Raw genomic sequence first — 25,591 nt, 5'->3', positions numbered from 1 at the left:
TTGTTTCTATGACTTCCTCTGGTTTCTGGACTTCCACTTTTAAGATCTTAAAACAGTATAGCTCCTGACAGCCGAGATATTGAATGCCCTATACAATAATTCCTCATTTTGTCTCCTCAGATATGCACCTTGGAAAATGTAAAATTATTTCTATAAAACAGAAAGCAAATAGAGCGCTTAGAATTTCCAATTGACATAAAACATTGTGATTTTTCATTATCCTTCAAAAAACCTCAGAATAGTTTAATAGTTTACAATTCTAAAATATTTGTGTCCAAAATATAAAACTAAGTAAAAGAAATGAATGGATGGATGAATCCTTTATTAACAGGAAAAGAAAGTATTTGTTACTGATTTATGTAGCCGAGCATTCTCTAAGCTCTTCAAGGCTCTTATTCTCACCTGATGCTTGTGTCTTTGGGCTGCTGGTCAGCGACACATATTCCTTTGTCGCACTGCTTCCCCACCAGGCTATGAGCATGAAGATTGACGTTCTTTGAAAAAGTCACAAGCTGAACAACCACTCTCGCTGGTCCCTGGTAGTTGCAGATCTAACAGGAGGGAAACACGACCAAATAAATAACCTTCTCCACATTATACCAATGAAATGCATACAACATTTTAATATGATTGTACTTTCTCTTGGCAAAATACTCCAAATAAAGCAAGAAGAAATACTTAAAGAACACCCAGCACTTGGTGCTCACTGTTGTGAACCCCTCAGAACAGGAGCTCAAAATTCAAATACAGTGCTTTGTCACTGTTATGAGTCATAGTACTCAGAACTGGGGCTATTTATTTGGCTTATGTTATAGACTCTTTTTCTCGTGGTTTTAAAAATACACTTTCACTAGGGTTAAATGAGTCATTGCATGCCACTAACTCATTTATTATGAGATAATTAATACAACTTTACAAAAAAAAACAATTTTGCCCAGGATATCAAAACCACTGCAATACATTGTTCCGCAGAGAATGATGCTACAATGGCCTCTAGTACAATAAGAAATGTGTATAAATATAATCTTTAAATTAAAAGTTAAAATAATTGATTGTATTTAGTCATCTGTAAGCTATAGGCAACCAAACAAGCAACACAAAATGTTCCTCTGTGCATCCAAGCTATTTTACACATTTATTCCACAAGGAGTGTTTAATAACAGATAAGTGCAATAGTGATGTGATGCTTTTTTCCCCAAGCATTAAAAAGTAAAAAAACTACATATCTCACTTAAAGAACAATATATTTTGTAAAACATTTTTTTATATGTATTGAGTGACTATTCCTAAATAAATCACAATATTAGTAAACTTTTTTTAAATCTAATTCTGCTAAATTTTTACTTTATTTTTTTTCCTGTTTAATGTTAAAATAAACAGTTAAACAGCCACTTGGTATCTACTGTATATCCAAAATTAGGAATAATTTTAGTAATCCATGGCACTTCTGCAAAATCACTTTAAAGTATCACAAAAGCAAACATGTCTGTCTTATGATTTAGTCAAGTTGATTGTGGCTGAGAAACATCACTATACCACTCTGTGTCAGCAGGCATTAGTGCTGAAACTCTAAAGAGTCACATACTGTATGAATAAGCTCAGGTTTCCACTGGCAGCAACAGGTAATCCAAAGTAATACTTCAGCATATTGATAAAACCTAAAAGATCCCACCAGAGGTAATAGCGTGTGATGTGAGGAATAATTTTTCCTCTGGTTTGCCATCTCTCCTTTAAAAATTATTTATGTTTGGATGTTTTTACAATAGGAAAATTAACCAAGTCCACTCTACCGGATGTACACAGTGTCTATTTCAAAACATTCACTTATGAAGAGACAGACAATATAATTGGATTTTTTTGGCCATTGATTGACAAATTTTAGGGGATGAATACTTATGCAGTTATCTTCTGTTTTACTTTTATAATTAATTTAGGAGGATCTGTAGAACTTAGATATTATAGAGTGTTTGTGCTGATCAATGGCAAAAAAAACAATAAAATACATTATGATTCCATGTTCTAACACAATAAAATGTGAAAAAGTCCAAGGGGGTTGAATAGTTTTTCCAGAAGTCCACAATTCTTTGTGTTAAATAGTGATTATTGTTCTCTGTTTTAAATACACTATTTTGGGTTCATCTGTGTACTCTGGTTCAGAAAGTCAATAAGGCTGATATTGTTGTGTTCAGAATCCTCTTTTTAATCAGATTCTCTTGTAGTCTTTAATTTTCAAGATTTTGAACAGAAAGGGAACAGTGAGAAGGTTTATTTATTTTTGCCTGTCAGTGTCAGATGTTTTTTTTAGCCCATGACCATGCATGGTTGTGCTTCTCCCTCTAAATGAGGTCTTTAATTTGAATCTTTTAATAATTAAGGATTTTTTTCATTTGGTTGAGCAAATATTCAATATAGAATCATTTCTATAGATTACATGTTACTGCTCATATTCTTTAAACATTATTCTTAAGACTGTATGAGCTCATGCTATTGGGGAAAAAAAGAATCAAGAGCTCTCCAATATTATACCATCAAAAAGCACCAAAAAAAGTGACTAAATCAAATTAATGACCCAACTCAGTTCAGTGATCAATATTGTCTTAACCATTTTCGTGAACTGATTGTGTGGTTATCAACTGGATAGGTCTAGATAAGGTCAGCATTTCATGTGTAATTTACTTTTATGTAACTAGAAAAGTAAGGAAATAATGTTTTCCCATATAATTTATTGGGAAAAGTAATAAATTATATTTTCAGAAACTACAAATTTATTTTAAAAACCAAACACAAATTCCAGACATAAAAACCCGAACTATCAGAAGATCAATTTATACATTTTACTAGAAAAGTCATCATGAAATACCTAATGGAAAAAAAAATATTTAAAATGTACACATGGCACTGTGTACTGAAATTGTATATACTGTAGATCCTATTAGAGAGGCAGATGAAGATCTAGGTAAAAATATTAAATTGACAAGGCATTCTTCTCTAAAAACACGAATGGCAGATGTTCATGTTTTACAATTCATTAGAGAAAGTTAAAACTTCAGCTCAATATTTCATTTCCCGTTCTGCTTTTGTTCTCTGATGACTCTGAGCAATTCCTATCAGTACCGGTGACATAAGAGGAATTTCCCAGCCTGGCGGTATTGCTGCTTTACAACCACCCACACCGACAAGCTTCACTGAGATTCTGAAGCCTCTTCATAGTCTGCAGTAGTTTTCTTCTTCTGGGCAAATTCGTTGGAGAATTTCAACTTGGGGATTTCCCCTTAAATGAGTAAATTAACCTATTAATCAGGCTCTGAATTGGAATTTACTTTATTATTTGTAATGTTTTAAACACAAATACACACATATATACATCATACATCATATGTAGTGTCAGCCAACTCAAACTGCAAGAGGAGAATAGACAAATCCCTAAAGTAAATGAAACATCTCTTCTTATTGTACATTTGTATTTCTACTGTGAATGTAAATATTTACTTCAGCAGTTACAATGGACAGTACTTTTGCATGTCATGAAGGAATTAGAGTTCTCTTTAGTCAGATTTCATCCATTCATTAATTTTAGAACTGCTTCATCTAAGTCAGGGTAAGCCAGAGCCTATCCCGGTAAGCAACAGGTACAAGCTGGGAAACACCCTGGATGGGATGCCACCTACTTGTCTAAGAAGAAAAGGAATTGGTGGAACAGTACTGTACAGATGTCTTATAAAATTGTTTTATGAAAAAAAGGTTTTCTTCGTCACACTAGGTTTAATGGACTCATATTGCAGCAAAGCACACAAAACAACAAATTCACATGTCTGCATTGTGATTTTTCCAGACAGGCACACCACTTCAGGAATACTGTAATCCATTTGCAAAATGTACAAACCACAGAGACTGGATTTACAACACATTTAAATCAGGATCCAACTAACTGGATTACAGGGAGAAATTCCTGAATCTGATCTAATCAGATTTGGATCTAATCTATAATCAGATTTGGATTTGAGTCGCTGCATAAATGTAGCTAAATATTATTTGTTGACTTATTTTTTATACTTCAGATATAGATATGACTTGGGTATACAGTACATGCTTTCATTTGGATATGTTTTTAGGAACACCTGATATCTCTGCCACATTATCAGAAGTTGCAGGGGTGAGTGACAAATGTTCGAATGATAAATTTAAACGCTATAAACTGGGTCAAAACTGATCTAGTTTTGCCTTCCCTTGACAAAATATTAATTCCCCTTCTCTGTTAAATACTCATCTCTCTCAGCTTCCCATCGTAAAGGTTTAAACACAAACTGCCTACTCTGACAAATGTTCTTCTTCATTCATATGGCTTCAAACCACAGACTCCACAAAGGGGCAGAACCAGTACAACAAAAAGGTTAAGACTTCAACATAATGCAGCAAAACAAACTAGTGCAGAGCTGCTTGATAAGAGTTTTTTTTTTTGATAAGAGGACACAAAGAAACATTCCCAGGACTTTGCAGCCTTCCTGATCGCTTACCTTGACTTGCGGATAGGATTTCCTGTTCTTCTCGCTCGAAGCACCGGGTAGCCCTCCATGGGACGGTCCTTCACACCCATAGCGAAAACGAAACCCCCTCTGCAACCCAATAATTGCATTTACTTTCTAAATGATTTTAATCATGTCAGACATTTCCATGTTTACCTTCATTCAAGGTAAGAACCCATATTGACTCTGTTTTCAACCACTGTAGAACACCACACTGTTGTATAGTCATGGTGTGTGGCCTGATAAAAAGCAAATCAGCATAGATGCAAACAATATCATCAGATTTGAAGAAAACATTTATTTCCCATTAGATTATCACTAGGAAAGCCTCTCTGACCATAACATTTGTTATTACATAACTCATGCCATACACCAAAAAGTAACTTTTCACGAAAACACTTCTCAAAAACTGTCAAAAATCCCACTATACAGAGATGCTTTAGAAAATGTTTTAGGGATATAGAAAATTGCATGGAAATTTGAGAAGACTTTTTTGTGGCAACAGGCCACAGTTTTTTTGTTTTGCTAGATATATTTGCACAGATTTTTGTTCTTCCAAGAATGGCTTCATTATTTCCCTGTGGAGTGCTGCTGGCAGCCTTTTTCCCCCCCTCTTTGAAAATTGTGTGCAGTGAAAACTGAAAACACGGTGGCGAAGGGGAATCCAATTCCTAGAAAAAGCTGCTAAATCACTGTCATAGAATTATGTTTCTCCACCCCCGCTTCATCATTCAACCCATATTTCTGGACATAACACTGTAATGTTTACAATCATACACAGCATGTATAATACTGCAAACATACTGTAGAGCCACATATAAGGTAGTTATCTATTTTACAGGAAGAATCACAACATCATACTAATGACTTGAAACCCCTCACCTGTTTTGGTTGTTCTATTATTTGAAGGTACGGCCCATCTGCTGTAAAAAAAAAACAGACAATCAATAAAAGCTATAATCAAAGGATCATGTTATGCCATCATTGTAACTGTACCAGCTGGTATGACAATGCAAAAAAGACATTGATATGAGATTTCACTAAGCAGCTTGTGTTTCTGCTGGAGGCTCAATCTCGTGTCATGTTTAGTGTACAGGGGTTTAATTTGGAGTGGTATACACCCATTTTGGTCCCAATACTAAAAGGCTGAGAACTAACCTGCCCAGGTGCTTATTGGATTTAAAGTTGTTTTACAAACGCGCTTAACATATATTAACAAGCATAAGCTAGAAAAAGGAAAAGGTACAGTAGGTATGTTTGTTTAACATTTACTAAGCAATAAAATGTTTATTATTAACAGGTCCTGGAATTTAGGGAACTATCCTGTGGAGAATTAAAACATTTTATGGCAAAATTAGTATGTTGGCTCCTAGTGTTTTTTTTAATATTTAACCTATGAAATAATCAGTTGAACTGCTATAGAGATATAATCAGTTATGAAACTGGTGCAGGAAAAGTTGAGGAGTTGCCTTTGTTCAATCTCTTAGCAGCTAAAAGCCTAAAGCAAGCTAATTCTTAAGGATAAGTACAGAAAATAGATTTTTTTTAGATAAAATGTTTACTAAAAGATCCCAAGAAGCAAAAGTAATTGGGGCCTCAGCTTGGATGTAAGTTGAAACTGAGCTGGAACAGAAGGCACTGGGATAGTAAGGCTTAGGCAGCAAGATTCAAGAGAGAAATCTAGTTTGACAGAAAGAATCCTGCTTCCTATGAAAACCACTGCTGAAACCAAAATCAAAAGCGCTTTATTTTACTTCAAACTCTTTCTCCTTATATTGGTAAGTTCCGAAACCAAGACACTGAACGAATAAACAATCATATTGACATTTTAGTTTAAATCCATAACCACTGCATAAGAGAGCATTCATGACTACCATATGTTTTTTCTTACTAATGCAGTCATTCATGTGTAAAGGTCTGCGTTCTCAGACCTCAAATATGATGATATTTGCATCAAATGTTTCACATTATTTGACAGATTTTCCATAATGACACACAGAAGGAGTCTGCAGCCAATAATTTGAATTTAGGTTTCAGAGTAGCATATACTCCATCTAAAACAAGAACTTCAAATTCCTCCATTGTACCACACCAGGCAACTCAACTCAAACACAAGAGAAGTAAACACCTTCTTTGGATGAAGGCGCAGCCATAGAGCTGCAGAGGATCGAAAGTACGTGTTTTAAATGTACAAAGTAGTGCAGGTCAGCAAAAACTGGGAGTTTTAAAAAACTTCCTCCTCATAACATTAGTGGAAAATTCTTTGAATTGACACTCTTGGTAAAAGTCTTTAAAGTCAGTGATGTCACAAAAGCTTGGAATTTAGCTTGTGTAGAGTTTCTGAAAGTCCCCGAAATGCCTCCATACAATGCTGCTGCACTTTCCTGCACCTTAGCAGAGCAGGCTTCAAAAGGGGCATTCCGTCACTGATAAAGCTATATTTTATTGCACTGCAAACAATTTGCATGCATGATTTCTTTGTCTAACCTGCTGCAGATAACAAGTATGACAAATTTTCATTCCTTTCTTCACTTTGATGTGTGAGACATTAAATATGTAGACTATGTTTCAAAACAATTTTTGGGGTTTCATATGAATACCACGAAAAACACTGTCCTGTCTATCTTGAAACTGGCAGGAGGCGAGTTCAAGATTCACCTTTCAGTGTGGAAACAGATATCACAAATCACAAATCTCTGCAGAAAATGTTGTAGAGTAACACACAAGTGTGTTAAGCCCAATTTAAGCCAGTGTCCTTGTTAAATTGCACTCTGGGCTTGTAATACTTGGCTTTTCTAAAATTTTCCCCTTTATTTATTGGATATAATAATTTCTCACTTCTCCTTCTGAGAGCACTTCAGGGTTGGAAAATATGGATCCCCGTCTTTATATAAACTAGAGTGGGATCTCTTGGGATAAAAATCACTATACAGTGTACAAATGCAATAAATAACTATTATAGTAGGGTAAAGGTTTATATACTGAAAAGAAGAAAGAAGAAACACAAAATTTCAGCTGTTGAACCTTCTTCAAGAAACCTTCAACATGAAGGCTCAACAGGCAAAATGTTGCTTTTCTTCTGTCTACTTTTTAGCGCGGAATTAACCTTTACTTTTTCCAGTAATAGTACAGCTTTCTGTGAAAGAAGCAGTAAAAAGAGTTTACAAAAATTCCGCTGATACAGGGGGACTAAACACACTTTCCTCTCTACCGCTTTACAGGTTTTACTTTAAAAACTTTCTGTAGCAATGAAACACATCCAAATTTAGGAAAAAATCATACTGGCCGTTTAAAGACTTTTTTAACTGCAAAAAAACTTAAAAGTAGGAAAATAACTATTGTTGTAGCAAGTGCACAGATATTTTATTGAATATTTATTGTAAAACAAAAAGAGACGAGCACAGCAAGCAAGTATACAGAAAATACACGTGACACACGATTTGCACCAGGATGCAGGTGCTGTCTTGTGGGATCGTGTCCCATTTCTCCTGTAAAACCTGGACATGTGTGTGTCAGTTCACTTGTCTGTGAGCTGGTGATATCCCAGCTCATCCTACAAGCCTTTAATAGGACTCAAGTCCGGTAATTAGGCCATCTATGGAATAAATGTCACTTTCTCGTCATACAAGTAATTGCGTTACACAAGCATCGTGATTAAGTGTGTTAACCAATCAGTATGAGCCCACAGGAAGGCAGCAAGTGAAGTGAAAGGACTTGATACATACAGTACAGCACCATGCAGTTAGGTTGCCATAAATCACTACCTGTTACTCAGACCATCACACTTTGCTTTCCCGTTTAACTGGTCTGATGTAGACAACAAATACTGTGTAAATCTGCACATCTATACCACACCCGCTGATGTCCATCAGGGTCATCTAATGAAGAGTCAATGTATTATGTAAAGAGGCCTTGTCTCCACTGCTGATGCATCCACTGGGGTGAGTTACAGTAGTACAGTCTCCAACATATCAATTGCACAAAAGCATCTTACTAAAGTGGTGCATTCTGTATTTTTCTTTCTTGACCGAATTAACATTAATTTAATGAACATGCCAAATATGCACACTTTCCTAAACCTAACATGGATATTGTACATAGTTTCTTTTGATGCTCAATATACATAGTATATACTTTATGGGACTCAGTCTTAGGTCTGCTGTATGTTTCATGTCTGTTAGGTATTCACTGATTCTCCTTTAGCTATTATCGGTAGCAGTGAGATTACTGTTAGTCACACTGTTATCTTAAGAAGAACATCATGGTACCAATCTAGCTACTTTAGTTATCATAGTTTGTTGTTTTAAAGGGACTACAAATGAAAGTCAAATCCTTTATAATAAACCTTAATAACCTGAATGAAATGGAAGCAGATGCTTTTCAGTGAGCAAATGTGCACAAAACTCCACTATATAAGAGGTACCTAATTTAAAGCATTATTTTAACAGGAAGCATGTTTGCCTGAGAGAACAAGCTTCCTTTTGAACAGGAAGCTGCATAGGCTTAGGGCTCACTGCCAATTACAAGTGAAATAGATGTCATCAGATACGATGCTAAATGTCTGCTCTGTTCCTTGCACTGCATTTACAGACTACAAATGTTTTTAACAGTTTTTAACCAACAGACTTCTCATCAAAGTTCTGTGTGAAAGGTTGTTTCATTCTTTAGTGCCCAGAGCTGTAATCCTTTCCGTTTGCCTGATGTACAATATTAGAATGAAAAAGCACAAAAACCATTTGAGAAGCCTTCTCATAATCTATACTTCAAGATGTTAATTTTTGCCATACAGACACAAGTCCATCCATCCATCTTCTAACCACTTTATCCAATATAGGGGCGTGGGGTAGTCTATACCAGCAAGCAATAAGTGCAAGGCAAGATACCCTGGGTGGGACACCAGCCCATCAAAGTACACACACAGACACAAACACACCAATACTCACAACAGGGCCAATTTCCCAGAAGCCAACTAACTTTACCAGTACTGTATGTCTTTGGACTATGGGAGGAAACCAGAGCACGCAAAAGAAAACCCAAGTGAACATGCAAACTCCACATAGAAAGCACCCCAGGAATTGAATCTGTATTTCACAGTTTCTGTGTAGGTTTGAATGTAGCCTGTATGCAACAGCAACATCTTGAGACGTAGGTGTATTGTGTGCTATGGTGTTATGACACAATATAATTATACTAACTTTACATCAGGCAAGCCTGATACCAATGTGATTTTAATACCAAGATCACATAATCCCTTTTCTTTATTGAACTGTACAATAATTTTAAAAAGTTCTTTCTCGAGTTTTTTACAATTAAAAAAAAACTGTAATAAAAAATATGATTTCATAATTTCTGGAATATCCTTGTTACATTTTTTAATAGGAACTGTAATTCACAAACAGGAAAAAGGAACATGGAGTTCCTCTTCTCTCTTATCTGTCTTTAGGAAGTTCCAGGATTTTTTACACTCCTCTATCACAAAATTAATAAAACTGTGCTCAGCGTGCCATGCCCTGATTAGTTATGTCCATATTACTTAAATTCCTCATTTCAATTCTAAAGAAAAGCCAAGTAACTATGTGTGTCTAAATTCTGAAATGTAGCTATATTACAGTATCTTACTTATTGTATGAAAACAACAAAAAAGAAAGACCTTAGGAACCAAGGTTTATTACTAAGATTTAAACGAGTTAAATGTGGAAAACAATAACCCAGTTCATGTCAGTTCCAACTTCTAATTGAGAAAGTTGACAGAACTAGAAATATCATACTTGTTTCTCACTGGAGAGCAAATTAATGGAAGCTGGCTTCTCACAGAAATTGCTTCAGAGAAGGCTTTACTAAATGTAAAAATCAGCCGCGTCTTCTACCCTGATTCAATAATGACACGTGGTCACCCACATCCTCCCTGGCTCCTTGACATGAGCGATACATCTTAAGTACCACCAAAAACAAAAATGTACTCAAAGGTATGGAGCCTTTGCAATTATAGTAAAAGAGAAGTGAGACACTTCATGACTGAAAATTGCATGGTGCCTTTCAGATGAAACTGGGGAAGCCTTGCAAAATAAGGAACTTGATTTCTGGGCCTAATTGTGCCAAACCCTCCACCTCATTTTGTCGAAACAAAATCTTTAAAAGGTATAAACCTCAGAAAATCTTTGAGAAGGGATGGCTGATACTGTACTTGTATGTATGAACAAACTATTGTAAAGACAAATATCCAGCATTGGAGCAGGGTATTGCTCAGGACAGGGGTAAACATCCACCCTTTCCTTACAGATGTGCCCATGTATTTTCGACAATATTTGTTACACACAATGAGTTTAACACAATACCACTAGTAATGATTTGATAAAATGTTATGGTTTAACATATTTAAACATATTTGACCCTCACCTACTCCTCAAGCAAATCCTAACAGTAGATAAAACTAACCTCATTCGATAAATTCAACTTTTCCATTTATTTCTTCAAAATATCAGCCAGCATTCAAGATCTGTGTGAGATTCTTAGTTCTACCATCTCAATTTAGAGGGTATGTAGAACCAGGCACACCAAAACATCACCAGCAAGTATTATCCAGTCAGTCTGGTCTTAAACACTCAGGTATGTGATAACACGTGATGTCCAGATCACAAGAAATCTGTGAGAATCTTAGAGAAAGAACTGGTGCTGCTTATCAGTTTGGGAAGTGTTAGAAAGCCACTTCCAAACAATACTCAAAATGTCAATCATTCCACAGTAAGAAAGAATATTTAGCAATGCAGAAAATTCAAGAAAAACATTTCTTTACAAAACATACTAAACTTCAATCTGTCCCAACATTAAAACAAGCCTTTAAATTATGAGGTTTTACATGAATCTTTTTTAAAAAGATGCTTTAAGTGTCCCTATAGCCTGTTTAACTTAATGTCTTGCAAAAGTCTTCAGACCTTTCCATACTTTTCACTTTGCTGTATTAAACTTTGCAGTCATAACCATTGAAGCAGCAATTAATAGTACACAAGTTTGACCACACATTCAAAGCAAAAAACAATTAAGAAACGATTGACAAAAAATGGAAATTAAGTATTTTCACCCTATGCTGATGCAAACCTAAATTGAGTGCAGAATCACTTTAAGGAGCCACACAATTGGTTGAATAGCTAAGAATACTGGTTGTCTTGCTTTGAAGCAAAAAACACCTACCGGTACCTGTGTCTCATCTCTTTGTCAGGTAGTGTATTTCAAGCAAAGGCAACCATGAAACTAAGGAGTTTTCAAAGCAAGTCAGGGATAGGACTGCTGCTGCTAAGTGTCGTCAAGTTGGTGTCGACTCATGGCGACCCTGTGGATAGTTCTCCTGAATTGTGTTCAGTCTTCAGCAAGACAGCTAATCGTTGATAGAGGGGCATCTATAGCTGTGGTTATTGTATCAATCCATTGCATTGCCGGTCTTCCTCTTTTGCATTGGCCTTCAACCTTGCCAAGCATGAGGTCTTTTTCTAGTGATATATCTCTTCGCGTGATGTGTCCGAAGTATGAAAGTTGAAGTCTTGTCATTTGAACTTCCAGGGAAAACTTAGGATTGATCTCCTCCAATACCAATTGATTTTCGGGCAGTCCATGGTATACGCAGTATTCTTCGCCATCACCATAATTCAAAGGCGTCTTTTTTCTCCATTGTCCAAATTTCGCATCCATATAACTTTATTGAAAATACCATGGCTTGAACAAGTCGAATCTTTGTACGCAAAGATACATCTCTACACTAAAAGATCTTGTCTAGGTCCTTCAAAGCCGTTCTGCCAAGAGCGATTCAACTTTGAATTTGAATTTGACTGCTTGTGATTTCATTGTTGATTATTGATCCAAGCAAGCTGAAGTTGTCTACTATTTCTATTTCTTCTCCTTCAAGAATGAAATTATTGATTTTACCAGAGATAGGACAGGTAACTGAAAAGCCATTTCAAAAGTCATTGAAAAGCACAGGTCAGGGTTTCTCTTGGCTCACATGGTAAAGAGGACCATTAAAAAGTTTGTAGCACCCAGACACTGCATCAGGCAAACGCAACACAGTGCATCACTCAGTGAAAACCAGCCCTACTGTCAAGCATGGTGGTGACAACATTATTTTATAGTTCTGTTCCTCATCAGCAGGAATCAGAAAGCATGTTAAAACCAAGGGGAAAATAGCAGGAGCAATGTAAAGGCAAATCTTAGAGGAAACAGCTAAAAATGGGACAAAAATTTACTTTTCAAGGCTAAAACTACACTGGAGTGGCTTAAGAAGAAAAAATGTGTCCTTGAGTGTCAAACCCAAAGTCCTTGCATAACTCCTCTTGAGAATCTACAGTGCAGAAACACTTGTAAAATGCTGCCCATTAGTGATCCCCTAGCAAACTGAGAGAGCTTCACAAAATGGCACAACACAGGGTCTGAATACCATAGAAATAGAATATACTGTATACAATAATATTAGAAGTGTCCATCTTACTGTGGTGGGAAATACAGTACTTCTTTAAAAGGGGCCATAATGTTTCTTTGGCACACACATTGACAAAGGTGCTTGTTATTGAGTTTTTATTTGAAATGTTTTGTAGTTTGAAATTTCTAACTACAAAAAAAAAGCTTCTATTTCCTGTTTACAAAATTATTTTGCCCAAACACATATGATTAAACTTTTGGATTAATATACATTCACATAGATTCACAGAACTTAAAATATATATATATATTTACTGCTTGTAAAAAGAACACTGAAACAGGGTTATTAATTAAAATAACCCGCATTTATGTACTCATGTAAAGTGAAAATCTGCTGTTAAGACACAATAACAACCTACTCACTTTCTTGTTTCTTGTTTTGCTTTTTTATTGATTTGTTTTACCAAAACTTTTTTTTATAGTAATATTTATATTTTAATGCTAATGCTATAAATATTATAAATATGAATATAAATTTCAAATAATATGAAATATTTTTCATACATGTTGCCTCATTTTGCATGAAGCAGGCATGGTGGATGAAATCCCAATATTTTTTTTCAAAAACCAAGAAGTACTAACAAGAATCACACTTGCCTGTTATGAAAAGCTGGTACTGTATATTAAAACAGAGCTTTGTTCTTACCTACTCTTAGTGAGTTGGTAGGTGGCATAGCGGTGAAATTAAAAGTCTCCATTCCCATTAAGGGAGTAAATGTCTCCATGTCAAAAATCTGTGAAAACAGAAAGAAATGGTGTTAAATGGCTGTGGTGAATGAATTGGAGGATTTATATTTCTTTCACAATATGTAGCATGATCTACAACTGTTGCTAAACAGTACTACAACGAAGATCGTTTAAGAAGACAGGAAAAGAACAGTAGCTACTGTACATCCTGAGCTACAGAAGGGGACCCAGTTAAAGTTAAAGGGGAACTGCAATGTTATTTTTATATTTCGGGGTTAGAAAGCATTAGTATTGATGAGCGCATTTCAAACCACAATGAAAGTAAAATGTACACAGTAACATGTAAAATCTCCAATTTACATCACAAAATAGATTAAATTTACAGGTATGCACAGCATCATATTCTGCAATTCAGAGCAAGGCAACAAAACAAGGTGTATCCACACGTCTAGTTGCACAAATGACTACTGTATTCATAGTATTCATCCAACGTCCATTCTTGAACTGCTCTCTCCGATACAGGGTTGAAGGGGAGCCAGAGCCTGTTCCAGCAAGCAATGGGCACAAGGCAGCATGCATCAACATACATTGTGTGCGCAAGGCACTATAAGATATAAACACACACACACTGTCACCAGGACCAGTTTTCCCAGAAACTGGAGCATCTTGAGGACACCAAAGTGAACATGGGGACATGTCACCAGCCAAGTGACCAGGCTTGGCTCAAAAGAAAAGAAACTCCCACAAAGCAGTCTTCAAATGCAAACAAAACTGGATTTATTGCCATCAAAATAGGGATAACAGAAAAAAACCTTCACAGGAGTACTCTCCACACCTTTCCTCCAAGGCACCCTCCTCCATACATGTTGTCCAACACAACACAATACTCCAACGGGGAACACTGCAGTGATTTTAGGGGAACAACAAAAAGGGTAAGTATCATTCACACTTCATTCGTATCACATACACTCTCTCAAACATACCAGAAGGGTAGGGGGAAGTATTGGAGTATTTCACATTCAGAAAGAAAAAAATAACAAGCACTCTGTCACAAGGGAGAACATAAAAACTCAACACTGATAGCACTGCAGGTCCAAAATTGAACCCAGGGCCCCACCTCTGCGAGGCAACAAAGCTAACCACTGTGCCACCTTGTATTCATATCCTGTTTCTTAAATTAATTTAAGTGATTGTAAGTGTTGTCTTTTGCTAAACCATCAACCTATTAATTATGTCTACTGCTGTTTATTTGCTATGCTTGGGACAATAAGACTGAAATAATGCTTAACAAAAACAGATACTGTGACATAAAAAAATTAAATGGGATTAAGAACCATGAACAGAGGAGATGCATAAATAGAGGCATAATTTAATCATCAAAAAGCATTTTACACTAAGATCCTATTCCTTCGAGGAGTGTTCCAATCTCCACAATTAACAGCATAACCAGCAGAATCTTCAACATTTTTTTCTTGCCTAAAAGTGTATTTGCTCTAGATTTAACTTTATTAAACACAACTACACCATCCTTTTACAACTTTTGCTAGATATCATGATATTTCTAAAGAGGAGCTATTTATTGAATGTCTGATTCTTGTTATTTATTTTCATTATACTCACAAACATACTTAGGGGATCAGAAAGAAGTCTAGGTAGTCCTCTGACCCACACACCTTCAATATATTTGTCTTTTAACACAGCTCTGTCCTCTGTGCAGCTCCATACTGGAGGTTCAGAGCAGACTGGAGAAAAGGCACCTCCCTCACAGACAAAACACATGCGTGCAAGCTTCTGGGAGGTGCTGTTTAGCCAGGAGCCAAGACAGTCCTAGCTGACTAATCCCACCCCACCTTTGGTAGCAATCAGTGAATTGTGAGCTGCATCTTGGGGAGTCCCAGTCACAGTTGGCTAGTGACATGATCCAGGCTCAAACCCATGATCACAGAGCTTAACCTGTGCTCGGGCAAGTACCTTGACTGGTTGAGTTGCTTGGGAGGCCCCAAACAGTTCAACCTGCTCAGAACAGCGCATGTGGAAACAACAGGAAATGTCACACCCTCCAAATAATGTTTTGTAAAAAAACATGAAATAGTTTTAAAAAAAGATTTAGTTCCTGTTCGTCTACATGAGCCACATGACAGAAAACTGACTTTTTTAAATTGTGTTGTCCAAATTTTACATCCCACTGATCATATGAAATACAACTTGCTACCGCACCTGGCATCGTTCTTGACTAAGAACGTCATGCAGCTTGCGCCATGCTATATCTATAAAATGTAGTCTTATAATGTATATAATGGAACAAGTAAAGGTTTATTCCATGCTGAAAAGAGAAGAAAAGAAACAATGTTTCAGTTGGGGAGCCTTCTTCGGGTGTGAACAGAGCAGAGTCACGTGAAGAAGGCTACACAGTCAAAATGTGCTTCTTTTCTTCTCTTTTCAGCATGGAATAAACCTTTACTTGTTCCTTTGTAGCCTGCACATGCTAATGCAGCTACCTACTTGAACGACTAATGTCTATAATGTTCCAATCGTTCTCAACAAGGTTCAAGTAACAGATGTAGGCAATCATGGTCCTGGAGTGACAGAGCTGGCTTCTGATTTTCATTCTATCTTAGACCTTCACAAATTAATTGAACCATTTAAGCAGACAAGCAGTCAAATCAACATTTGTTTTCAGATGCTCACTGAAAGATGCGTTGGAAAAACCAGCAGGAATCCAGCAGGATTCCAGCACTTGAGGGTCTGAGTAGCCTATCACTGAAGGAAAAGGATTTTTGATGGTCAACTCGTCATCTCCTTTGCTGCAGGATAAAGAATAATGATCTTGTAACAGTGTAGTTGTGCACTGCCACAATCAACAAGATGTTTTCTGTATAAAGTCACACTTTCGGGGAACATATTTCAACACACAACTAACAACAAAGAGAAAGGAGTTCTATATGAAAAGGACTTATCTGAATTTACACCAGCCTGATCTTTTAAACAAGTAGAGGTTAATTCCACACTGAAAAGTAGAAAGAAGGAAGGCATTTACAGACCTTAAGAAGACTCCAAAGGCACAATGTTGTACTTTTTCTTCTTTCTCTCTGCTTCTCCATATGGACTTAACCCTTGCCTGTTTACTTACTGCATGCTGATGCAGCTTCCCATTCAAACATCTTACATGATTCATTTATCTGTCTGTGTGGTCAAACAGGGCACAGAGAGAGACACCAAAACCAATGTGACTGAGCAATAATGTGGAAAAACAGACTTGGACAAGAGGACAAACTCCAAGATCAGTCCATTTATAGTACAGCAATTGTGGCAAAAACCCATGCAAACACAGGGAGGATATGCAAATTCCACACAGATAGGGACCCACAGACCCTGATGTTGTGAAGCAGCAGGCTTGTGTGCTGTTAAATAAGAACATAAGAAACAAGGGCCATACGGCCCATCTGTCCCATTTTATTAATTAGTAGATTCATGATCCAAGGATCTCATCTAGCTGTTTCTTAAAGGAATCCAGAGTATCAGTTTTAACCACGTGGCTGGGAAGCTTGTTCCATACTCCCACAACCCATCGTCCACAACCTTTAACCAATAGTATTTCTTGAAGAAAAACTATATAGACAAAAAGAGTGATGAGATGTGCCAGAAATAATCCTCTGCTTTAATATGAAACTGACACAGTCCAACATTTAAGTTCTAAAGCATAGAGAGGGATGAAATTAAAATCACTGGAGCTCTGCAGTGTACAGATACATATTACTAAATCTATCAGCATGTCACCAAAATAGTAGGCTAAAGATTATTTAAAATATATAGTATATATGCTGTACAGTATATACTGGTATATACTGTAGTACCTCAAATCAGCTTCTCTTATACTGATACTTACACCTCCTTGGAGATAAGGGTCTTCCTCAGCCATTGTGTCTGGGGAAAAAAAAGAGTCAGCTGTGATCATCCTCCAGATATTAGCATCTCAGATATTCTTTTTTCAACATGAACAGTTGTGAGGGTTAAAGTGACATACCATGTACTTCTTCCACTTAGTAACTTGAAGAACTGGTATAATTTGTAGAATTGTTTTACAGGAACTCATCACAACTTTCTCACCTGTACTTGAAAATGTACCTGTAGGTTCCCTCTGTGCTTTTCGCTACTCCTATTCATGAAGAACAAATGCCCAAAAATTAACTCAACAGTGGATATATCATGTGTGTTCAAGGAGAAATTAACATTATTCAGATCTTCCTGTTACATCAGCCCTGACATAAATGCACTTCCTGCCATTAGTATTCTGTATGATTTTCTGGTGTTTCTTCTTTGATTCCTTTTTGGCACAAAAACGTAACTTCAGTATGACAAAACCTTTCTAAAAAATGATTGCTAGAAAGCGATCAGTGGAAATTTGTGTGCATTACCAAAAAGGAAAAATCTATATGCTCTCAACTCCCACACTGAGCCAACACAATGCACACTATTCTTGTTGCATGTCTACCAGGAGGGCTGCTTTTCAGATATTTATTCCACCACATTCTGTTCCGCTCTAGATTCATAGACAACCAGCTCATCTCATTGCCCCCCTGCATTTCTGTTCATAACTGTGATGGTTTCGAAATCTAATCTGTTGGTAAAATTCAATGTCAACCTAAACAAAAAAAACATTCACCAAAAGTGGAACACGGAAAATCTAAAAGCTGCTCCCCTAATGAAACATCTAAAACGCAGACCGATTGGGTAATTTTACTACTGTGTACAGAATTACTAATGCAGCAGCCATTAGCAAAGCTGTTCTTATGACAAGCCACCTGGACTGCTCATATAGGAGCAGTGCAAGTTCAGGTGATTCAATCGTTTATCAATAATTGTCACACAGACAGTTAAAAAACATGTTCATATACATACATCTACATCCCTTCTTAGAAAATTGAATTGACATTGATAAATACAATTGAGCAGACATGATGAACTGCGAAGTACAGTGCTCCAGTTCTGATTTAATCGCTACACGATCAATTAAAAAAAGACTCGCCAGTTAGTATGGCATCATCACAGCTTGCATTTATGATGAGAAAGTGTAGGCAGGTCCTCTGAAAATGTAGGAGTGACTCCAACCTCTGTGCCATGTAGCTTGAGCTACACAGTTCCCCAGTGCAGGTTCAGCACCAAATGCTTCGGAGGCAGGCCAGAAAGCGCATTGCAAGCCATTGGGGTCGCTATGGTGCCAAAAGCCAAGACAGCCAACTAACTATCCTCGGCAGTGCTCAGTCAATCGTCTGCCATCTCTTGGGGAGTCCCTGACAAAGCCAGCTAGTGACAAGACCCAGGTTTGATCCCGTGGTCATAAGGCTCCATCTGTGATCAGGAGAACATCTTTACGAGTGTTTGTAGGCAATAAAGCCTTGAATGAGACATGAAACAACACTGGAGAGGCCCAGATAAGCATCTCAAGCATTATGACACCAAATCCCATTGTCTTTACTTTCCATCAATTCTACTTCTATATGAATGCAAATCATAGTACCTTGTGGTTCCCCAACTTCACCAAAAGCAGAAAAATTCACATTCCTTTCAAACCCTTAACACTAAATTAAAACAGCAGAAATAAATCAACATACAAAATATATCACAGCACATGGCATAGACTCTTAAATGATATTATTTGTATTTGAAGTGAAAATGTTACCATAAAACCATAAAACAATTACTTTTCTATAGATTAAATCAACTATTTGTTTTATTTTCAGTGAAATCATAATGAAAGGACAGGTAAATCCGCAAGAAACCTGATAAAATAAACAAACTTGGTATTCCAATGGATACTAAGGGAACTTAACACTTTTGTTAGAAAAACTACAGCAAAGGAAAAATAATTTTTAAGTTCCTTTTATCTTTCTACACTGACTGAACTCCGCACAGCTCACTAAACGCAACACGACCGCTTGTGTGCAGTCTGAAAGAGGCAGGAGCTTCTCCTCTTCAGAGGAGAATGTGGCAAGAAACGTTGAGCTTTTGCACGCTTTCCACAAATGTTTGACAAGTCATTGACTATTTGACATTTCCACCAAGAGCATAACCTGCTTTTCGTGAATACCTGCTGCAAAATAAGCTGAATAAAAGATATGTGCAAAGAGGCAATTAGTTAAATCGGTGACAAATCTGCTTTATGCATCAAATCAATGAAAAAAAAGTCAGCGATAACGACCTCTGGTTGTGCAAGTAGTAAGATCTGTTGAAGCTAGTCAAGTCAATATATTCGGAGTCCTACGAGCACAATAAAGGGGACCATTCAGTTTTATGGCCTCTGTCCTTCTGTGTATGGAAACACAACAATACAGAAAATATAAATAATACTTGCCAAGTGATGTGGTATGTTTTGGAAAGAAATGTTAGCTAAAAAACAAAAGTTCTCGAGTTCTTTCATGGGTTGTGTGCAAACTCTGCACCACTACCAAATGGTAAAGCTCTCAGAAAATCAGCCCCTATGGAGATTAGCTGAACTATAAACAATATTAAAAGTAACGATAGTTAAAATAAAGCCAGTTGCTATTTTTTTTTTAAATTGATGTGACTAGAATTACGTCTGTTTCACGACACAATATAGAGCTGTTGTTTTGGTAATGTTAACACTATTCTTTCCTAGACACATCAGTTTTTCCACGCCTCACCAAACTTTGACAATGATGGAAATATTTATTTTCATCCTGATTCGTTGGCTACCAACGTCTTCTAGGGGGGGCAACAGAAGCGTTCAGTGTATACCTCATTTAAAGATAAGTTTCTGCGAGTTTTTCTTCCGCAGTCCGCAATCTTCAAACTGAATGATGAAAATATATAACAGCTACAGCACTTCAAATGTTAAACCACACCTGCCAAAGTTAGCATGATGCGGGCATTCCGCTAGTTTCTGTTTTTGAACGGGTGTTTACAGCTGAATGACGAAGCATCGATTCACAAAGCTTTTTAACGCTTAAAGTTTCCCCGCTACAAAATTAGCGTTAGAAAAATAAAGATTTTACAGAATGACGTAAAATGGTGCTTCGACTTTTTCCCAACTTCTCACTACAACAACTATCTCTGTATTAGCATAAAGCATTAAGCGTTGAATCACTGCAACAAAACAATAATAAACACGTCGTTTCGAATACTCATGTATAAATCAGTGGTAATATTTGTAAAACTCAGAAGGACGTCTACATACCCCCCAAAAACGGAAAAAAACACCGACTAAGAACGCAGTAAAGTCAATTTTCACAAAAGGTCTAGCCGTTTCGCCTTCATATGCATTTCCAGAGATAATTTCTTCTCTTTGTTTAGCAATAAACCATCACATACATTATTGTTGTTTTTAATTCCACCTGTTAAAATGTTAAATTCAGGCCATTATAAAAACAAAACAAGATCTACCTCCTTTCTTTCAGTTTTCTTAATGAGGAAGTAGACGTCACAATGCGCCAATAGGCATAAATAGTTGCGAAAGGCTAAGAACCCAAAATTTGGCAACAGAAATCTTTAATGCGTGTGTATGCATTCGGTTTTGATGTATACGAAGCGGCCTACCTTCTTAGTTGTACGTTTCCAGAATTAGGAAGATGGGTAAAAGAAGTGCAGTCCCAATGCTAAGATACAGGCGTGAGTTACCAATTATTGCGCCATGTCTTCTGTCTGGTGCATTAAATCTGACACACCAGGTATGAAAAGTTGATTCCTAGTATTTGTGTACAATAAATAAAATAAATAAATATAAACTCGTATAAAAAAAATCAGAGTTCGATATCTGTGTTCAACAGAAACAATTACTGTATCTGAACGAATTAACAAATGTATCTAGCCCCCAGCGTGTTTGTAACCAATTTGACTTCCTTGCTGGAAATTCCCAGTGACGTAGAGCCGCCAAGAGAATGATGCCCCCTGGCGGCGGCGAGCCCTGGAATTCCCAAAATAAAAAATAGTTTCGAATGAACTTCTGTGATGAAGACCAATTAAAACGGTCGACGAATAATAAGTACTGTACCTGTTAATATCCTTTGTGAGTTGTTTTAGATCAAGAACAATTAACTAAACCACATAACTTCCAAAATCGATATAATGAAACGTTTAACATGGTCTATCACCATTATCAGCCTCCTCCTCATTACAGATCGTTTCTAGTGTAAAATGTACTAATAACAAATTACTGAGAACTACTACACAATTTCCGTCAAAGGTTAAATAATAACGCTTACCACAGTGATTCAGATGTCAAAGGCAATATAGGAATATTTTTGTGTACATTTCAAAAGTGTCAATGAAAATACAGATGTAAAACATATCATGTTGTGTGACAACAATCATTAATAAAAAGTAAAGTTTAAATATTGTACCCTTATAACTGGTTCTATTAAAGAAAATAGGTGTGTTTATTGTTAAAGGGCAGCAGGCGTATTGTTTTCCCACTTCTACACACAATATCAGATACATTTGACTATTTGCACAGCATAACACAATATTTGCATATTAACTGACATGAGGTTTCTTGCTTTTTTTTACTTTGTAAATATTTGACATGTTGTTTTAGCTAGTAACTCTTTCACTGTTTTTCCTACAACAATTTAAAAGCTGTTAACATTGAAATCAAAATACAACCAGTCATACGTATTTCATAACCGCGTTGTCGCGGTTAGAGGCGACGGTAGGCCTGTCCATTGAAGACAGCAATCCGGGCGCCTGAAGAGTCCCCGCTGGGTCCCACAGATAAAACACGCAAATTTCACACAAAATGAAACCTAGGCTAGAACCGAAGTCAAGAGCCACTGTGAATCCCAAATGCATCCAAATTTTAATTTAGACTTAAATTGTGTGAATAACAATGTTCACGTTTTAAAAAGTATGAATTGTGTACCGTATGCAGTGCCACAGACCAAACACTTTTCTGGGTGCAATCCATTAAATCTCAGCAAAAATTGCTCAAAAAATCAAAAACTAAACTACGTTGATGATATAATGATTCGTCCCTTTGCTGCTAGAAAAAAAATATTTGTTTAGGTGCACAAAATTGGAGACATCACAGAATTAATTTAATAGCTCTGTCTCTGTACAGAAGTAGTGATTTACATTATTTCAGAATAAATACAGAAGTTCCATCAGTCAGGTATTGAATTTCAAGCAACGATTCAACTATGAAGATCAAGGAGATTTCAAAACAACTCCAGGATAAAGTTATAAAAGGACAAAATCAGCAGGGTATGGTAAATTATTTTTATCATTAAGAAGTGGAAGGTGAATCATAACACACAGGTATTTATTATAGGAACAGGTAAAGGTTTATTCCATGGTGAAAGGAAAAGAAAAGAGACACAATGTTTCGGCTGTGGAGCCTTCTTCAGGTGTGAGGGAGTGAGGGAAACTGGCAGTTAATAAAGCATGAGAGAACAAGAGAGATTAGTTGAGAGGAGGCAGGGAGCAGGGGTGAAGGAGTATCCACACCCTGGGAGAACTGGAAGAGAGGTGTGAAGTCAAAACCTGCACATGAATAGAGAGGACTAGAAAGAAACAAGTCTTTCGTTGAGAGAAGGGGAAAGGCGTGATCCTAGTTTCAGGATAATTTTGGTTTCAGGTGTCTTTCTGTAATAGGAGTTCTGAAACCCCTCTGTGAGGACACAGACAGAGAGATCAGTGTGATCATGGCCATTAGAGGGGAAATGGGAAACTATGGGCTTGAAGAGATCTTTGATCATCTCAGCCCTGACATGTTGACTGAAACAATCTCCCAGTCTCCTTCCTGTTTCACCAATGTAAATAGATGGGCATTTTCAGTAAGAGATGCAGCAAATGAGGTTGCTGGAAATACAAGATGTCATCTGAGTGATCCAGAATTGTCCAGACGGGCCTGGTATTGGATATGTATTTAAAGGCGATGCAGAGAGTTCTGTTGCAGGAGAAAGTATCTGGTGTGGATGATTGCTGAAGGTGGTCAAGGGAGCTGTGAACAAGAAGGTTGTGCAGATTAGGTGGTCGGAGATATGAGATGTTGGGGCGGTCAGAAAAGAGGGTACCAGTGGAGGGATCACCGTGTACAATGGGGATGCTGTCATTAGTGGTCCTGGGGATAGAAAAGGTGTTGGGGTGGTAGGGAAGTTGTGAGTCCGGGAGTTTCTAATTGGTTTGATGATCCAAGGACTACTTTTGGCTCAGGACAGAGCCCTGTCAATAACATGGGTGGTATTATTTTATTTAATAAAATAAAATAAATATCTAAAGTATTTATTAGATCCAGCTGTCACCACCATACTAAACTGCCAGTCAAGAAGGAAACTATGTAGGTATTCCACAATATAAGATACAGTAATTCTGAGAAAGCTACAGTACACAGTTCAATTGCTGAGATGGGAGAAAATCACACTAGTTCCATAATAACATGCTCATTCTACAAGGCTGGCAAGGAAGACAGAGCTGGAAAGACAGAGTGTGAGCAAGTTTGTGAAGAGGAATGGCCAAAGCATACCTTGCCAAAGCAACTCACAACTGGTAGCCCACTGAAGCTAAGCAGGTGTGAGCCTGGTCAGTACCTGGATGGGAGACCTCCTGGGAAAACTAAGGTTGCTGCTGGAAGAGGTGTTAATGGGGCCAGCAGGGGGTGCTCACCCTGTGGTCCATGTGGGTCCTAATGCCCCAATATAGCGATGTGGACACTATACTGTAAACAGCCGCCATCCTTCAGATGAGATGTAAAACTGAGGTCCTGACTCTCTGTGGTCATTAAAAAAATCCCAACTACCTTTCCTCTTCTGTCAGTTATATTTACAGTTAAAGGCATATCTATTGTCCTAAAAACTAAATAATTGTTTCAAACTGTAGCAACTCCTTTTCAAAATGGTATTTCTGCTGTTAAAGTATGCAGTGTAATCAATGTATCATTGCTTTAAAATAGGAGTAAGTCGACGTGCTAACTTATCACTGCTGTAAATGGTATAATATGACCCCTGGTGGCGACAACTAAAATGGCGCGAAGTGATGAAATATAATTCTAGTTCTTCAAGTACTGTAGGTAGCTGCGTCAGCATGCGTAGGCTGCAAAGGAATACCTAAAGGTCTATTCCATGCTGAAAAGAGAAGAAAAGAAACGCAACGTTTCGGCTGTGGAGCATTCACACCCGCAGTTGACTCTACAGCCGAAATGTTGCGTTTCTTTTCTTCTGTTTTCAGCATGGAATAAACCTTTACTTATTCTAGTTCTTCAGTATAATTATATAAAAACAGTTTCAAACTAGAGGAGATCATTTGGCTCATCTTGTCCAGTTTGATAATTAGTAACTAATTGGTCCAAGGATCTCATCCCCCTATTTAATGTTTGTTTAACACTTTGTATATTCATATGGGTTTGGTTATGAATAGTTAGGGAGAAGCACATTATATAGTAGGATTCAGCTGACAACATGTTAGAAACATTTTTAACAATGCCTATTACTGGGTGTGAAAGATGGTGAAAAGTGATTTATAGGAGACCTCTGTCATCATTCTGGCTCATCTGAGCTCTTTATTGTTTATCTTACCTTTGAATAAATGTTCAAACTTTGGGCAATCAAAGGAGCAGCTCTTCCTTAAGCTACAAAACACAGGTCAGTAAGAACCGTGTGCCCCTAGAGGCACAAATCGGTACTAAAATGCTGATCTGCAGTGACTGTACTGAGAGCTGTTCCTCTTATTAATACTATTGATTGCCAGTCTATGTCTGTAAGGCCTTACGGCAGTACAGAAGTGGAGGTAGCCCCGACCTTTAGACAATGATTCAACTGAAGGAGTGATACACTTGTTTAAAAAAAAAGTTCAGATTGGTGTCTTCTATTGCTTCACTATTTCTTTACCTTTTCTTCTTTATGGACTACAAACAGGTTAATAGCTGTATTAGTTATCTAAAACAACGCAATATGTAGTTATACCAG

General features: G+C 37.0%; 1 protein-coding gene across 5 annotated transcripts in view; it reads right to left on the bottom strand.

The window, feature by feature from the left end:
- Positions 1–21,549, bottom strand: part of nfkb1 (nuclear factor of kappa light polypeptide gene enhancer in B-cells 1) — a 58,338-nt gene extending 36,789 nt beyond the window's left edge. The window contains exons 1-7 of one of the 5 annotated variants that reach the window (XM_088931382.1): positions 21,231–21,548; positions 17,563–17,600; positions 14,512–14,577; positions 13,636–13,723; positions 5,406–5,446; positions 4,515–4,613; positions 403–551 (exon numbers count right to left, since the gene is read on the bottom strand). In XM_088931382.1, the coding sequence (XP_088787508.1) occupies positions 403–551; positions 4,515–4,613; positions 5,406–5,446; positions 13,636–13,723; positions 14,512–14,577; positions 17,563–17,595 (476 nt within the window). In that variant the 5' untranslated portion in view covers positions 17,596–17,600; positions 21,231–21,548. Of the gene's footprint in view, positions 1–402; positions 552–4,514; positions 4,614–5,405; positions 5,447–13,635; positions 13,724–14,511; positions 14,578–17,562; positions 17,601–20,871; positions 20,909–21,077; positions 21,098–21,230 lie in introns of those variants that run through there. The other 4 variants (XM_088931470.1, XM_088931479.1, XM_088931610.1 and 1 more) reach the window with 4 other exon arrangements.
- Between the last annotated feature and the right edge of the window lie 4,042 nt (positions 21,550–25,591).

This window comes from Atractosteus spatula, chromosome 1 (genome assembly GCF_055471065.1).
Source record: "Atractosteus spatula isolate fAtrSpa1 chromosome 1, fAtrSpa1.hap1, whole genome shotgun sequence".
Lineage (NCBI taxonomy): Eukaryota > Metazoa > Chordata > Actinopteri > Semionotiformes > Lepisosteidae > Atractosteus > Atractosteus spatula.
Note: the sequence above shows the minus strand (reverse complement) of the source record. Positions and strands in the feature narration are given on the sequence as shown.